The sequence below is a fragment of the Pollachius pollachius genome, assembly GCF_949987615.1.
Source record: "Pollachius pollachius genome assembly, chromosome: 9".
Classification (NCBI taxonomy): domain Eukaryota; kingdom Metazoa; phylum Chordata; class Actinopteri; order Gadiformes; family Gadidae; genus Pollachius; species Pollachius pollachius.
The window spans coordinates 3,205,530-3,223,161 of record NC_136942.1 but is presented as its reverse complement, the minus strand read 5'-3'; the positions used below and the strand labels follow the sequence as shown (position 1 = coordinate 3,223,161).

At 47.8% G+C, this 17,632-nt stretch overlaps 1 protein-coding gene across 1 annotated transcript; it reads right to left on the bottom strand.

Moving 5' to 3' along the window:
- Positions 1 to 3,718: 3,718 nt before the first annotated feature.
- LOC307080929 (transmembrane and coiled-coil domain protein 3-like) lies at positions 3,719 to 16,748 on the bottom strand. Its single transcript, XM_079743897.1, has 4 exons — positions 16,611 to 16,748; positions 7,300 to 8,336; positions 6,628 to 6,763; positions 3,719 to 5,618 (listed from the first exon to the last, which is right to left on the bottom strand). The coding sequence occupies exons 1-4, from the start codon at positions 16,695 to 16,697 to the stop codon at positions 5,316 to 5,318; spliced, it is 1,563 nt and encodes a 520-aa protein (XP_079600023.1). The 5' UTR covers positions 16,698 to 16,748; the 3' UTR covers positions 3,719 to 5,315.
- Between the last annotated feature and the right edge of the window lie 884 nt (positions 16,749 to 17,632).

Sequence of the window (17,632 nt, the reverse complement as noted above, 5' to 3'; positions counted from 1 at the left end):
TTATAAATAATGTAGTGCTGTGGCATCTGAAAGAGGAAGAGAGAGAGAGAGAGACACACACACACACACAGAGACAGACAGACAGACAGACAGACAGACAGACAGACAGACAGACAGACAGACAGACAGACAGACGGGGGGGGAGAGAGAGAGAGAGAGAGAGAGAGAGAGAGAGAGAGAGCGGGAATGGTAACACAGCAATGATCTGAATGTGTGTTCTTCTGTGCAGCTGTGGCTGGCTCACGGTGTGTCAGCTGGGGATGTTTCTTCTCTACTAGCTTGCATCGTCCAGAGGAGAACCCAAAACAGAGAAGTGAACCAGTGAGGCTGTGTGAGACGGAAACTAAATTCGATGCTTGTATCTTGTATCGGTTCCTTCCCCTCCCCATCACTCCATGGTCAGCCAGGCATTATCGCTACTTAAGGATGCAAAGTGACCTGAAGTTACACTGCAATGTGCTCAAAACACAAACACACACACACCGACTCTCACACACACACACACACACACACACACACACACACACACACACACACAGCAGAGTCTAGATTGGTTGGCTGGTTGACAGGGGGTTGAAAATGCGCTGACTGCGTCTGGCTTCCTTCCATTTTCGGCTGCCCTTGTGTTCCATCTTCGTCACCCCGTGTTGGCATGACGACTGGCCATAAGGCCTGGATCATGTGATCATCCGGTGTTTGACAAAAGACCATCTCAGCATCAGTTCTGTTGGGATGGCTCCAGGAACAGTGCGTCGCCGGGCATTAGCAAGTGAACCTGAAGGTCACGGCATAGTATGCCAGAATGTGGCGAGTATGAAGGAATCGAATGATCAAATGACATGAAAACGAACAAAATAAAATGCATTACCGACAAACTTTGCTGACACAAATCTGTGGTCTACCCGTTGTTTCTCCAAAGACTAAAAGAGGATAGATCTGTCGGCCAGATAGCAGTAATATTGGAGTGTCAATCAAACATAATAACATTTCAAAGCGATGTTACGGCACAGTGGGTAAAGCAGAGGATCTTAGTCCTTAAGCTCATCGTATAAAGGGTGACACAGGACTTGAGTCTCAGCAGTGGGCGTGCCTAGAGCTGTTTGCTTGGGCGTGGGGATCTGTCGCGCAAGACTATGAGCTCATTCAGCTGGAACTCAGACCTTCATACTGGTTCCTTTGTTTTGTCCACATTCAACGAGTCCTACATCATGCATGGGAATCATGACCGATGCAGACACTGATGCAACTTCAAGATGAACTGACTTAAATACACATACACACACAGACACACACACAGACACACACACGCACACACACACAAGCACAGTCACATGCATACACACAGTGGTTTCGATTTGACGTACACTTTAAACAAAGAAACTGCCGGGGTTTCAAGCAGTCGAAAGGGTCAGGAATTAAAAATCTCACCCGGTATTTTGGGTGGACCATCTGCTCGTTAGCAACCAGCCAGATGTAACGCTAATGAGCATAATCAGGGGCTCAGAGCCTGGGTTAAGGGAAAACACGGAACCGGATTTGTGTGCCCTTCTGACCCTTGAAGTGTCCCCACTGGTGTCAAGGGTATAATCACGAGCGATATTGCAGTCTCTGGTGGCTGCTGCTGCCTAGCCTATTTATAAATACGTTGTGATTGCGATACGAGAGGTATCCGTTTGTTTTTCCCGAAGACCACACGTGTACACCTTTCATCGGAGGCGGTTTGATTGTGAGTCTAATAGTGATCAACAGGCTGTGTAATTACTCTAAGACAGTGTATTATTACAACCAGTCAGCTGGATGGGTAATGGAGCCTCCGAGCAATGGAAGACAGTGATTCACTTCGCAGTCCCCGTTACGGCACCAAACTGCCAGCCCGGCATCTCGCCGGAGCTGGATAGTTGCTTAGCAACCACAAGAAATCGGAGGTGCTTTTGAATAAGGGTTTCTTTTTTCGGCGCACTGGTGCTCTTTTTGTCTTTTTATGAATATCCTATGATCCCATGGACAAATGTTGTCATAAATCCGTTCCTATGTGTGCCTTCAGGCGTGAGGGTTTTAGTGTCGCGGTGGAGGTATGCGGTTACAGTCAGAGAATATTGGATATTGTCGGCTGCGTGAAATTTGAGCTAAAGCGCTGTAGCTGTGGATGGGAACATGGACTGTTGCCATGACGGCATCAACAGGAAGTGGAAAGGGCCCCGATGGTGCCAGAGCCTTCTAAATCAGCCTGCGAGTCACCAGCGGGGTCACAACTTTCCCATGTTATCAGCTCATCCCATTTCATGTGTGGAGGACGGCACACTTTTTCATCGCACTCCCACAAAACAGGTGCAACACGCGGAGGCGTGCACAGAGCAGAGATGCCGAAGACAGAATACTCCACATGTATTCTCCGGGAACACGGCGAAAAGCCCGCTCTGAATACAAACGCTATCAAAGCTTATTATAGCTACGCACACATCCCACTCATCTCGTTGTGTCTCATCCTGGGGGCGAAAAAAAAACACGCACCCTCCCTCTATCTTCCTGACGCGCCACGGCAGTAACCGCCGGCGACGTCATTTTTGTTTTCTTTCCAGCACTGTTCTCGTGGGCCCCAACCCCAACCCCCCCCCTCCACCGTCGCCATGCCAACCTGTGTGGCAGACGCAGGCAGCAGCAACAGGTCTCCAACTGGGCATCCCAGAGGATAATGAGGTTTCGGGGATAATTAGCAGCTGATTGTGGAGACCGCGGTGGTGTGGACCAGTAAGCCTCCGGCAGCCACTGGCAGGGCAGTCGAATGGAAACACACACACACACACACACACACACACACACAAAGAGCTGCCTGACGATCAAAGGGAAAGCGGCTTCTCTCAGGACCCTTTAGACGGTGGAGAGGAAAGGTGGCTTGCACATCAAAAAGGTTTTTCTTTCATGATATACGAGATAATGGAGAGAAACAGATAGTGTGGGGAAAAAGAAAAGGGAATATTGCGCAGCATTCACACATACAGCTGCTCGTTTAAAGGAGCGTGTGTGTGTGTGTGTGTGTGGGTGAGCGCGTGAAACATGTGCAAATATATATTGTGTTTGTGTAACACACACACACACACACACACAAACAAAGCACTTCAAGGCCTCGTATGCAATTCATCCCTGGAGGCCTGAACCGTAGCACAACCCCCGCCTTCAACCTCCTACACCAACAACCCACAGAACACCTCACCACCCAGCCCCCAACCACAGGAGCTCTCCTTCAGTACCGAGGAGAAACACTCTGGTTACCTCCATCCTCCTCATCACTTCGTTTAATCTCTCCCTTTCTGGTGGACGGTAGTCATGCAGACATCTCTGTAGTAAAATACACTGGGAACCATGACCCATATTTGCAATATATGTGGGTGTAAGTATGGGAAATTATACCTTGAGCCATGTTTACACAAATAATCGTGCAATGCAATGTACGTGTATGTATGTACACATGCATTCGCGATTACCCATGTTCATAAAGACCATGTTTACCCTTTAATAGGTCCATGTGTTTACCCTGCTGGTCTTAATGCGTAGTTTCGGACGCATTCATGCGCGTGACGACATACTGTTGTTGGCTGAGCGGCCGGGAAGAAAAAAGGTGTTGCGAAATCACGGTGAATGTGACACTCACGCCCTCTGGTGGCCGTGACGCCACCTGTAGGAGTCGCAAAAATTAAAAAGGCAAACGGCTTTTAATTGAAAGGCTTGTTTAATTAACAAACAAAAAAAAAAATGCTGCCAGACAAAGGCACCTGTAGCATGAAAGTATTGGATGTATTGATCACACAGTGTGCAGGATGTGCCAAGTGTGTAAACCAGCTCTATTACAGCCGTAGAGGGACGTCTTCATCCCAAAATCAAGGTCGAACAACGGTCAAAAGTGGAATACAGAGGTAAAAAACAAAAGAAATACAAAATAAAGACAAAAACAATGTTGTTATGGCAGACCAAAGAACTTAAAAACATTGACCATGGTTTCCTAGTGGCCATGGCTCTGACTCGTGTTCAGAATGGGTGCTTCATGAATACATGGTCATCATTCAACAAGTCCTCACTTTGCACCACGTGCTCTTTCATAAACACACAACACATACTTCACAGTGTCACCTTTTGCTACTCAATCAATGTTAAGACTACCATAAGAATTATTAAGATATTAAAAACACAAAAGATATTATACATGTACGTTTCAAAAACACACACACACACACACACACACACACACACACACACACACTGAGTGTGTGTGTGTGTGTGTGTGTGAGAAGCGTGGCTTTGTTTAACAGAACAAACCAAATGTTAAGTCACGAAGCGATAACAGGGCTGTTGGATAGCTTCTCGGCCCTGGAGACACCAGCTGGCCGCAGTGTGCGTGGATCTCCCTCGCAGACATTAAATACTCCCACCTCATACTCCGAACCCCCTCCCACACACATACACAACATTCAAACTTTTTTTTTTTTTTAAACAGTGGTCGTTAAAAAAAACTAAAATGATAAAATAATACAAACATATTGCACTAATAGAAAGGAATCAGGAAGTGTAAACAGAGAAACTCTAAGACATGGCCGACCACAATGGACAGATGAGGCAATAGTGAGAAAACAAAAACAAGTAAAAGATCCACTGCTGCTCATGCATTCCAGTCTCCCAAAGGTCTTCAGCTGTGTCCATGCATGTATACCCTCTTCATTGGCGCGCAATATGAGGTGGTCTGTGTGTTTTATGCAAGTTAAAATGAGACTGCATAGGGAAAAGACGTGTTAACCAATAGTATTTCATGGTTTAAGATTAAACTGTATCCCTGCGACGAGATAGCTGGGATCACCTTGCTTGATACACCCTTATATCGGGTTTGTTGGGTATCTGAAATTTAAAGTTAGGCGCAGTTAAGACACATATCAAGACCGATCACATTATAAACGACTACTTATGTTAACAATCCATTACTCTCCATCGAATTAAAAGTTGGTGTGTATGGATCGCACACATTTTAATGTCCTCCTTCAATAAAAATGATCCCCATTTAAAAAAGATGTTAGTGGCACGTGCACATTTGAGCTGAGGGAGATTATTAACTATTTGTTCGAATCGTACCGCTAAAGCATCCGCTCAGTGAGCAGACTCACAACGCCTTCGGACGATTGTACAACCAATCCTCCGAAAGAAAGCCCTTAGAGACAGCCCGGAGCCTCTTGCGACATCATTAGTGTTGGGGAACTGTTCTGTGTTCCGTGTTTGTCGACGGGGGGGGGGGGGGGGGGGGGGACCCTTCCCCTAGCCCTACCCGCCCCCGTTCAGGCCGGTACCAGCATCCTCTCCAACGCACACTGCAGGCGGTCCCAGTTCCTCCAGAACACGGCCAGGAAGCACACACCCAGCACGGTGGCCATCAGGTGGTGCCGGCTGCGCATGAGCGGCGCAGCGAACTTGGCGGCGGTGGACACGCACACCAGGAGGACGGTGACGATGGCCAGCATGATGTTGATGCTCTTGCCCAGCAGCACGCGGGCGTCGCGGTTCTCCAGCTGCACCGTCTGCTGCTGCTGCTGCTGCAGCTCCAGCTTGAAGACCCGCGTCTGACACGACTCCAGCGCCTCCTGGTGGCGGGCAGAGGGATGGGAGAGAGGCGGTTGAGACGCGGTGGAGACGCTCGGACGGCCCGGAGGGGCCTGGCTGAAGGGAAGGACTGAGGCCCTGTCCACACCGTTATGCTGGTTCATCGTTACGTACATTTCATCTGGTTTACTCGAGACACTGGCAATGTCAGTTAATTAAAGCTCTGCTTTACCTCGGGGCTTTATAGAGTGCAGAGTCGCAGTGCGATCAGAAGTATTGGTTTGATATAACCTGCATCACAGATTAAGTTGGCAGCATTTATTTATTATAAAATTAAAAGGTCAATAATGCCCCGATGGGGTGAGGTGTCCTGCTTAAGGATGCCTTCATGTTGACTGCAGACATTGAAGTACGCAGCCACTACTTCCTGGCTAGGAGTCAAATCGGTCCACACCAAGCCAACATTTTAACCACCTTAAAATTGTGTCTGGCATCGCATCGCTGTACGGACAAGCAACATTTCCATATCTTGAAACGATTACGTATAATTGTGACAGGATGCAGACCTCGGCAGTCAGCCAAAGAGTTCTGGGCGAGCGCACGAGCGACAGCATGAACTGAAGAGATGATAACGCTGTTTCAGTAAGGACGGACAGTCTGAGCCAACACTGCAGCCAACGCTAGTATGGACGGAAACCTCAGACAGGAAAGGGTGTGTTGCAAAACATTTTTTTTTAAAAGATTGCATTGAGCATTTTTGTGCTTTATTATAGAATGAGGTAGTGAGGAAGGTATGGGAGATAGTGGGGAGGACACGCAGCAAAGGATAACAGATAGGAATCAAACTCGGGTCGCTGCGATCAGGACCAAGCCTTTATGGTGCTTGTCTACTCGCTGTGCCACCGGGGCGCTTGTCTTGTTGTTGTAACATTGAATGTGGACCGGGCCTTATCGATTAGTGATGATCAGCTTTCGAGAGGCCGTTGACCTTAGGAGAGCTCCGCGCTACAATAACCTCTTAGGAGGGGCGGTGTGTTTCCCCCTGCGTACCTGTATGTCCCGCGCCCTCTCGTAGGCCTGGTAGGCCACCCGCTCCTCGATGCTGGAGAGCTCCTGCTTCAGGTTGGACATCTCGTTCTGGTGCAGCTCCGTCAGGTCGTTGAGTTGGTCCTCCAGGCGCTCGTACCTGCCACACAACACGGACGTTGTCAACAACGCAGAGGTCTAAAAGCATTGTCTTCATGGTCTATTCACCGTGAATGTCAATGTGTTTAACCAGGAGAGGGAACATATTTGGAGCACCAGTCCAATGCTACTGTGGCAGAAAAGGCGGCAGAAAGTTCACTCTTTCCCTGAGGCACACCGCTATTCGCGATATGACTTTCCTCCACAGCTGAAGTTGTGCAATAGGCCATAAAAGCTTAGTAATGGTAGGACATTTGACGCTACGCAATGACCACGCAGTCGCTCCGACGGAGCCGTAAACCCGTTTCGGTTCTGCGTCGGGTTTTAGTGAGTGGACCAATCGCAGCCCTTGCTGCTGCGTCGCCTCGACACGGCGACGTGTTTGGGAGGCGCACGCCAGGCCCTCGCGGCGGACGCAAGGGGGGTCCGCAGGTGCGTGACGGCTCCGTAAAACCGCCTCGCGTTGCGTCGAGGTACAACCACAACAACTGAGCCTTAGAGTGTCGCCAAGTCATACGCTTCTTCCCGTGGGCCTACCTGTATCTCTCCTCCTGCAGCGTCTGGTTGAGCACGCCGTAGTCCCTCTGGAACTGCCCCTTGAACTCTCCCAGGTCCTCGTCCAGCTGGCTCTGAGCCTCGCGGATCTCCTTCACCTCCTCCAGCGTGGTGGCCAGTCGGCCCGCCCCCCCGCCCGCCGCGTCCTGCGCCAGCCCCGCCCCCGAGACCCCGCCGGCCCCCAGGAGGTTCCCGTTGCTGTCGGCCGACACCGAGGCGCTCCCGGAGGAGCACTCGTCGTCGCTGGTGTACTTGGTCTTGGCCACCATGGACGTGCTGTTGCTCAGGCCTTTGTCCGCCACGCCGCCGCCGCCGCCGCCGCCGCCGCCGCCGCTGGGGAACGACGACGAGGTGGTGTCCATGGAGGTCTTGAGGTGGGAGATGTTGTCGGCGCTGCCGAACTTGTTCCTGATGAGGTTGGCGAACTCCCGGGGCTTGCTGAAGAAGAAGGGCGGCGAGAGGGAGACGCCTGGCCCGATGGTCTTGATCTTGTCCATGGTGGGGTGGCGCCCGCTGCCCGTCACGTCCCGCAGCAGCTCCTTGGGCGACTCGCGAGGTATGGTGCTGTGCTTGCCCGAGAAGGGGTGGTAGGCGTTGGGGGGCGAGGAGAACGCCGGGGGCTGGCCGGCGGTCGGGATGAATATCTCGCTGTCCTTCATCTTGCGGTGATACTGCTCCAGCTTCTTCTGCATCTGGGCGATGCTCTGCGCCGACTTCTGGTTCTTCTTCTCGAACACCTGCTTGATGCGGCCCACCTGCTGCTTGTCGGCGCTGTTCATCAGCTTCAGGTACTCGGCCAGGTTCTCGTCGCGCGCCGTCTGCTCGATCTTAAGCTGCTCCGTCACCATCAGCATCTTCTGCTGCAGGCTGTCCAGGCACGAGCGGCTGCGCACGATCTCCGGCGCCGCGCCCCCGGGACACGGCCCGTCGGGCTGGTCCAGCTCCAGGTTGTTCTCCGAGGAGCCGCGGCGCAGCGAGGCCGGGCCGCCCGGGACCATGCCCTCGCCCCCACGCTCCGCCTGCGGGAAGGGGGGGGGCAGTAAGATATTAAGAACACAAAAGATGTTATGCAGGTACATTTGAAACACACACAGTGTGTGTGTGTGTGTGTGTGTCGCTGTGTGTGTGTGTGTCGCTGTGTGTGTGTGTGTGTGTGTGTGTGTCTCTGTCTGTCTGTCTGTCTCTCTCTCGGTGTGTCTGTGTGTGTGTGTGTGTGTGTGTGTGTGTGTGTGTGTGTGTGTGTGTGTGTGTGTGTGTGTGTCTCTGTCTGTCTGTCTCTCTCTCTCGGTGTGTCTGTCTGTGTGTGTCTGTGTGCGTGTGTGCGTGTGTGTGTGCGTGTGTTTTTATGCTTTATTATAGAGTGGAGATAGAGAGGAAGCCATGGGAGCCAGAGGGGAGGACGAGCCAATGCCCACGGGAAGGACTCGAACCCGGGTCGCTGCGCTCAGGCCGAGCCTATATGGTACCCGTTCTACCCAGTGAGCCCTGGGGCACCCCCAGAGAGCGGGTGTTTAGAAGCTTGAGAGGCGAGGGGGATCTGAGGACCACACAAGACTGGGGGGGGGGGATGATGGTAAGGGGGGGGGGGGGGAAATATATTAAATCCCCACCCCCGCTATTAAGGGTGGGGATTTGCAAGCGGAGAAGATTGCTCCCATTTCATTTGTCCACGGGTTCTGCATTTAAGCATTTCTATGGCAACTTCTTCGCCTGCGTTATACTGCAGTAATGGCAACAGTGTAACCATATGGGTATGTAAGGCGTCCACATCTGTTACATTTTAGAGACATTTTAGAGACACAAGCCTAATCCTATTTTGTTATGAGGATCGGATGACACAGTGAGAACATATGAATGCGGTCATTAGTGTGTGTGCGTGTGCGTGTGTGTGTGTGGGAGATGCGGGGCACACAAATAACTAGGTCACAAATAAAAACCCTGACCAAGCAGGAAATCCCCTAGCCAGACAGACTAACCCATTTTGAAGTATAGTGAGCACCATAATCTCAAGGATCCATGGAAAAAAGTGCACAAATAGTGCACAATCAGCAAGTATCACTGAGGAACCAAACCACAATGGGATGGAAACGAGGGGAGAGGGGAGAGAGGAGAGGGAAGAGAGGAGGACAAGATTTCATATCAGGGTGTCGGCAAAAAAAAAAAGTGTCACAAAGGGTTTTGGTTTTAGGCCCAGTGTCGGGTGATGTAGAAGCGTTGCTAATCCGTATTAGTAACCCTTCTGGTTTCAGCCACATGAACACACCATGTTGATCCGAACAGACTTAGGAGTTTTAGCTCTGCTTAGCATTTCCACGTCCATGTAAAGTGGTTGCCCAATGACGCATGGCATTGGCCAGCCCCCAGAACACATCTCAGTGTTACATCTGGAGTCACTCCGCCATAGAAGGAGCCGTTATCGCATGACTGGTCAGGTGAGCCAGAGAGAGACGCAACGAGTGGTCACACACAAACAAGCTGGGTAGGACATCCAGTGTTGCAGACAATGCTCAATAACACACAGTCACACACACTACGTCAAAGGAATTCTAATGGCCTCTGTTTTGCAGTTGCTTCATACAGTGTGACACCCCGTGGACCCTCAACATTAAACAGCACAGACAACCGCCAAAACTCACTGAATTATTTCCCCACCGAATAGTATCCAACATGGGAGTAGTGAGCCAGAGTGTGATGGCATCCTCTCTGGCAGATGCATGTGGAGTTCTGTTCCATGAGCTAATCCCATTCTCCATTTCATCATACATGTTCCTCACCTGTACCTAGCCCACTAAACCAACACACAAAGCATATATGGTCACATGGATTACACAACAAGATTAACAAGCAGAGTATTAGTCCTTACTGTGAGCGTGAACACAAGGAGTCTCTATATGGAGATTAACACACACACACACACACACACACACACACACACACACACACACACACACACACACACACACACACACACACACACACACACACACACACACACACACACGCACACACGCACAGGCATTTGGATTCACTATTGTTCTAACGTACGGTGTGAGGAGAACTGGTGTTCAATCCCATTCAAGGTTCCACCCACGGTAGAAGACGGCATAAGAACTTCACAAAACATGAAACATTTTCAAAAGCATTCTCTTTTGTACCAACGTGGGGTGCATTCTGACGTCTCCTTCCTCCTCAAAGAGAAAGAGAGGAACAGGCAGCCGTGTGGGCAGCTCAGCTTACACAGTGTCTTTGGGTTCAGTGTCTGGCACAAAGAGCTGTCTGTTAAAGCAGTGGCTAAAGCCACTGCTTTAACAGCGTGCTAGCCCAGTGCTGCTAAGCTGGCCACTTGGGTTCTTTCCCACCACCGACACCCGCTTTTACTTTGAAATGTTCTGCAGGCTTTGTTGATTCTACAGGTGCCACTGCAGAATGGTTCTGTGGGTTGAATTGTTTACAGCATTACAAAGGGTATTTTTTCCTGAGCGGCCAATAAAAAATAACAATCATAGTGAGCCTGCAGCTGCAGATGGACCTAGAGTCAGAGACTTGAGTCAGAGAAAGGAAACTACAGATCTACTTTTACATTGTGCCCTGGCTATGGAAGCAAAATCCATAATTCTGTTTCCATTTGAGAAATTCTGGGCTTTGTAGCTCTAGCCAACTGGACAATTGATTTAAAGGAGATAAAGAACAAAAAAATAGAGTTTTGAAAGCAGAGGCCGGCCTTGGCAAGCGCAGCTCGAATATCCCTTTAACGTAGACCAGATGTTGAAAACAAAATAGTAATAATAATTCAAAGCAACAAAAATCCATGCAACCAATCCGGATACCGGCTAACAAACCGGAATCAGATTGCTTCACCCTTCAGACCCCGTGGTCCTGATCACGTTCCCGCTTATAAAAATCAACGCACCGTGACACGACGTTATAGCAATCTCACAAAGTCTCTCCGGGTGAGTGGACCTGCTTAATGAATTAGCCTGACGCTGATGAAGATGACCTCCGTAATCTGCCGAGGACCTGGCCTACTTCTCCCCTCCTTGGCTCTCGCAGATAACCACAGACGTGGCCCACCAGCCAGGCTCCGTTCACCCAGCCAGCTGTGCTCCAAGACAGAAGGGTTGGAGGACGCTGGAGGGGCAGTCATCATCACACAGTCCCTGGTGGTTTAGGGAGGTGAATGCAGGTGAGCAAGGACGTTAAGTGGCAGGTAAACACCGTCTATGAATACTGAAAGTGGCGGAGCCCGTTAACGAGAAGAGGCCGGACAAGACAGCCGGAATCGTCGCAGAAGCGCAGGAGCCAAAATGTGAATGTTCTTCCTCTTTGTTCTGCCTCTGTATTTAAAGCATTGCGTTAGCCTATATGTAAGCACTGCCACTTGTTTTTCTGTTCTTCTTGATTTTTTTGTCTTATTTGAGGTTGTTTCATTGTATTGATTTCAATAAAATAAATAAAGAACATTTCAAGATACAGCAATATTGTCATTCAAATTAAGGCTAATCAACGTGTAATATGTGATGTCATCTCAATATGTCATCTGAACTTCGTATAAATTCATATTTATCATGCCATGACATGGACCACAATGAATTTAGTTTAGATTCAGACAATTCAGGAAAAATAAACGGAGCAAGAAATACATTTGCAAACATTTAAGATTGGTTGTAATAAGTAGGCTCGAAATGGAGCAACAGTGTTACTTAATTAATGTGTGCAGAATAGTTCTAGATCACATTCTGCCTACATCTTCATAAATGAGTAGTCTCTCTGCAAAAGCTACCCTGGCAAGAGTAGAGTTCAGAGACTATGAACAAGAATAAACCGAATATCAAATTTATATTCAAAACATCCTATTGTGGATAGTCCGGCTTCGTAAACAGGAACCTATAACTCAAGAAAGTAAGGCTATAGTTTCCAAATACCAGTACCTAAGCTATAACATCTGTCCCTCCATGTCTGCATCTGGTCAGCATACACTATGTTTAATGCTAAGCTAAAAGGGTAAAGAAAGGTAAACTTGAGTATATCTTCTCGTCGTAAACCGTATTGCTATAGCCTCCCAACTATGTAATGCAGCTCGAGAACGTAAGGGTTAGGTCAATAAAGGGGGCATTTGAGGCTTAAAAACATGTGCAAGAAGGAAATAGCGGGAGTGGCGGTGGCGAGCTGGCCTCCCTAGTTCCCGAACCCTTGGAGAGGGCCATGCGGTGAACCTGCCACACCATGACAGGATGCTTCAGAGCGAGAGCCTCAGTGTCTCTGGAGGCTTTAGAGAGAGAGCTTCAGTGTTTCTGAAGGAATGACCTTTCGGTAGGTGTGTGTGTGTGTGCGCATGTAGCCACATCCTTGCGCAACGCATCTGACTCGTCAGAATCCAAACAGTGATTCAGCTCAGTCATGTCCTGCCAGCTTCCTTAAGTGAACTGTGAACAATAGAGTCGTCGCTAATCATGCAGAACTCGACTTCCACTCGTGAGTTCTACAGAAGCCATGGCCGGCTGTGGTGCTTATTGTGAAAGAAAGAATAGAACCTCCACATCCACTCACACCTATGCATATCCTAAGTGATCCCTAATGACGCAACTTAAATCCACTGCAGCTTCCTTTGGACAATTATAAAGCATCTCCTCAATAACGATACAGTTGTTGTATTTTCTCGATGGATGGCTGCTGGCTAGTGGTGATCGAGTCTGACACATCTTTGTGACTCCTAAACTGAACATCTGGTCCATCAGATGTTGAGGCAAACCCCGCCACCACCCGAGACATTAATTCATGCGCCAATCAATTTATCCGACATTCAACAATTACAAGCGATGAGTGTACAATGAGTGGATGTCAAGGCTCAGGTCTTGAGGTGTGCCAGGTTTGATAACAAGTCAGGGCTGCATTTACATACCTACACAAGCCTGCTGTTGACTGACTCACCGACAGATACTGTGTCACAGACACATGAAAAAATGGTTGCGTTTAACACATGCCAGGAGAGAGAAACTAGAGCAAGAGCGAGGGACATACAGACGGATGAACAGCTGTGAGGTTGAGAAATTCCAGAGACCGAGAGACAGCAAGAGGGTGTTTGAGAAAGAGAGAGAGAGCGAGAGAGATGTCTCTCATAGGCAGCAGGCTCCAGTAAATCAGCGGGGCCCTTGTGCTTTGCCCCATTGTTGTAGTGCTACTCACCAGCACTGTCAGAATGATTGATACAGGCTAGTCAAATCTCTGGGCTACTCTCCCCCTCGCACCCAATCCCTCTGCATGTGGCCCCTCCCGAACGGGGCCCCAACACTGGCCCAGTTGACCCACTTAACACATACAGCGCAAGTCCTGTACCATGACCTATTTAAATCTGGCCCCTGACCCACGCCACATAGCACACACATAAACGCCCAACGACACTAGCATGGCTAGCTTAGAGAGGGGGACAGCGGGCATAGGTGACCCAGCATGCACTGCACTTGAGGAAGCGTAACACATCTCAACCTCACTTGAACCTGGTTGTGGGAGCAGGCGAACGATGAAAGAAGCGGCGCAAGATAATGCTTATCTTGTCCTGCAGTGTCCTCTCTGATCAAGCATCCGAGTGATTGGTGAATGGAACTGCCTATGCAAAGGGTAACTTGTATGCAAATTGAATGTAGTGAGATGGTAAATGAGTGTTACAGACTACAGCTCCGTAAATGTGCATGGGCAAATCATTTCAGGATGAGGGGGTTCAAGAAACAACAGGATGGTTTGGGTCTTTGTGCTTAAAAGAAAGCTGTTTTTGAAGCGAGAAACACAACTTCTTCAAAAACATATCTAAACTCAAGATACTCAACGCACGACAGTCAAAGTGCATGCGGGCACAATTATAAACTTTCAAAGGGAATGGGGAAGCGGACTGCATTTGGGTGAACGCGGAGTGTATATGGTCCTCTTGCGCGCTGTCGCTTTCCATTTCACACAAACTCTCTGGCCAGGGAACATGGAGAGATAGAACAAAACTGTCCCTTAAGCAGAGAGCAGACGCACAAAGGGGGGCCGAGAGGAAGAGACCTGCTGTGCTTATTTGTATTCCCTCCAGCTGATCCTCATAGAGATACGCTCACACTCAAATAGGAGAGAGAGAGAGCTAGGGAGGGAGCTTCATACAAAGAGACAAACCACCCGACCAGGTTATGTCGGAGAACCGACGCAACCGGATTTTCCTCTCCCTCTTTCAACTTTACATCTGGCACGCATTCTGCTCTCATTAAAGTAAGCAGGTGATATTTGCCCACAAATGCAATAAGTGCACATTTTGTCAGAGGTGAAAATAAGACGGTCGCATCAAGGCAAACATTAGCAAAGCCTTTAGAGAGAGCAAGCAACATTTGGAACAGGAGTGCTTTCAGTCTCGCAGAGTTACTCCCGACTGAGACTTTGTCGAGCGAGCCTCCAACGATAATTAGTAACATTAGACAATTTCCGCAGTCTTTTTGGTAATCCTTAAGAAGGGTAGAGCCCTGCACAGACACACAAAAAAAGCAACAAATGTGCATCTTTTGTTTAGCTGTCAAATTTCCTTTAAGATAAATCCAAGCACTTCAGGGAGGCAAGTTGTGTTAAGAGTGTTTTCACATTACCTCATACTTACAAGCTTGACCAAGAACAAATCAATAGGCCATTAACACCACCAATGACAGCCTCCCTCCCAGAGCTGGGCCAGCATTGATTGGAATTAAATTAAGATAAATATGCAGCCGTCTTCAATGTTTACTGGTTCAAAGTAAGATGTTGTGAACACGACTATCACAAAGCTCAACAAACAAATGTCTCAGAAATTGTCCAATAGGTCTGAGAGATAACTTCTAGACTTTTGAGAATAGTTCTTAACTTGTAGTACACTTATTTAACAACATAACTATCATAACATCCTTCCAAAATTTAAGGTTGTGTGAAAAGTACTGGCTGACAATACAAATAGTATTGAAAATCTTAAATGTGCTGATCAGTTTGGATTGTTGGGCTATTGATTTTTTTCTCATACAGTGATCAATAGTATAAATGAATGTTATGTATGATCATCGAGGATTATCATCATATCACGAGGAATTTACACTTCACCCAGCGAAAAACAGGTTCAACAAAGACAGTTGAAGGCTCACAACAATAATTGTTGTGAGTCATTTTATTATATTATTATTATTCATTTGCAAATCATGAGCTAGCACTACCCGATCATAGAAACTCATAAACATTTTAGCTAGCTAAATAAATTAATGATATAATTGTTGGTTTAAGCTATACGAAGGACCCCGGGGGTTCAAGGTACAAACTGGACAATAAGCCATTCAAAGTACAGTCGGATCATTGTTAGACCTCTCACTCACTGTCTATACTGTACATCTGACAGTGGGGTGGGGGGAATGCGGTTTATGCGATCTGAAAACGGAAAGCATATTCATATCGTCCAGAGATCATTCAAGACTATCGTCCCCTCTTGTGAATGGTACCAGGATGTCTAGTGAACCGCACGGCGAGGCTTTCTGGCACCTGAACTAGGCTAAATGCTGCAGTGCATTCATTGGTTACAGTGGTGAAGGTGGGACAGGGACCACTTGGGCCACCGGCTTGCCTACCGTAGAACAACGCGTCAGCCAAAAGGTCAATAAGGCAAGACAGATAGTAGACGGTCAGATTCTGATGAAGTACAAGAAAAACCTGACCAAGTTGCACATCATTCCTGCCTGACTGGCTAGATAATGGCTCATGTTATTACCCACTCTGCTGCGGACGCCGGCTGCTACGCGGTTTGTTACCGCATATCGAGCGGCGGAAAACTCGCCATTGACATAATATTTCACTCATTTGGAGTACTTCCTAAATTATAAGAGTATAAACATGTTCATCATGCCGGTCGGGCGTAAACGTCTTATTTAACAAGTCTTACCAGATCCCGTTTAAAACAGTGAATGGTCAAGACAGAGAAAAGAACCAAACAGTAGGCTAGTGTGTGATCCACGGACACCCTCACGTTATATGTAATGAGGTTTATTACACTACAACAACTTTAGGGTACGCGATGTTTTGATCTGGTTTCATGACGGCGAACGATATGTTACACGCTCATCACAGGCACAACATATAAAATATAGTGAGACGATAAGAAAGACTCAAGCCATCCAAATTAAGGTGGAGCAGTTGCGATAAGTAGACGCTGCAGCTGTTGGGTTAACACGGGGTATGGGGCAACACCATCGCATGCTACTGTACTGGGTACTGTACTGGGCATGCAGTACAGCACTACTACAAAATAAAGGTGCACTCACCGTCTGCCCGCTGAGGTATTTCTCTTCCTCAGCCAAACTTCGCACAGATACGTTGGCGCTGGGCATTGTCCCGGCTTGGATCCACATTCAGGAGAATTTGAAGGAAATACTCAATGTATCGACGGTCTTGAACTCATGTCGACCTCTCTCATAATGTCCACTGTGCCCAACATTCAACACAAAAAACAATGAAAAGCAAACTCCGCCCTCATGGCTCTGCCGACTCGATGGGGCGAGGGGAGGGCGGAGTTAACTCTTTCACTCTCCCTCCCGTCCCGTAAATAAAGCCATATGTAGAGCATTTATGCAGTCTCTGATGTAGACCTGTGGTCAAATATTATGCAAATATTATTGAATACATTTATTGCTACTCCTGAGCAGCTCTACCTTTAATTTGCAATGTATTCAAATCCATAATTATAATGAAAATACTTTAATAAAAACTAAAAAAACCTACTTCATATAAACCTGCTTTACTATGGAAGCAAGTATATTGCATTTACCCTGTTTTTCCGAACTAACGACATCATCCCTGAGATTCCTAGAAAAGTTATCAGGATAAAAAAAAAAAAGAGAGACCAAGAGAAGCCCTTCTTCACTTGAGAGCTCGAGTTCATGGGAGAAAACAAGTCGTGCCTGTTCAGTTGAATCCAGTCTTATTTTGGTTTGAGACCAAAACCTGGAGACATTGGGAAACACTGTATGGTATTATTGGTTTGTCAATTTCGCAGGCCTCTAAGAAATTTTCGGTGGTTCAGCCGGAAAGCCAATTCTGACATAATCTGGCATGTAGCATGTAACTCAACAGACAGTGCCACGTATTGAACCTGAAATCATATAGCACTTCTGGACTGTAAGCAGCAGAAACCCTATTCTCCATAAGTGAGAGTTTATCATTTGATAATTATTAATTAAGAAAAACATATATGATGTACATGTATTTGGGGATATTTCCTTGACGTTAATGCCAGGGACCATGGCAGTTAAGAGCTCTACATTTGAAAATAAATGTTATCAAAAGG

Bases quoted from the DNA above. Each gene is read 5' to 3' on its own strand.
- LOC307080929 (XM_079743897.1), bottom strand. From the start codon at position 16,697: ATGTGGATCCAAGCCGGGACAATGCCCAGCGCCAACGTATCTGTGCGA. The intron at 8,337-16,610 runs GTGAGTGCACCT...CCCTTCCCGCAG, and splicing joins AATACCTCAGCGGGCAGACG to GCGGAGCGTGGGGGCGAGGG. The intron at 5,619-6,627 runs GTACGCAGGGGG...GCCCGCCACCAG, and splicing joins AGAGGGCGCGGGACATACAG to GAGGCGCTGGAGTCGTGTCA.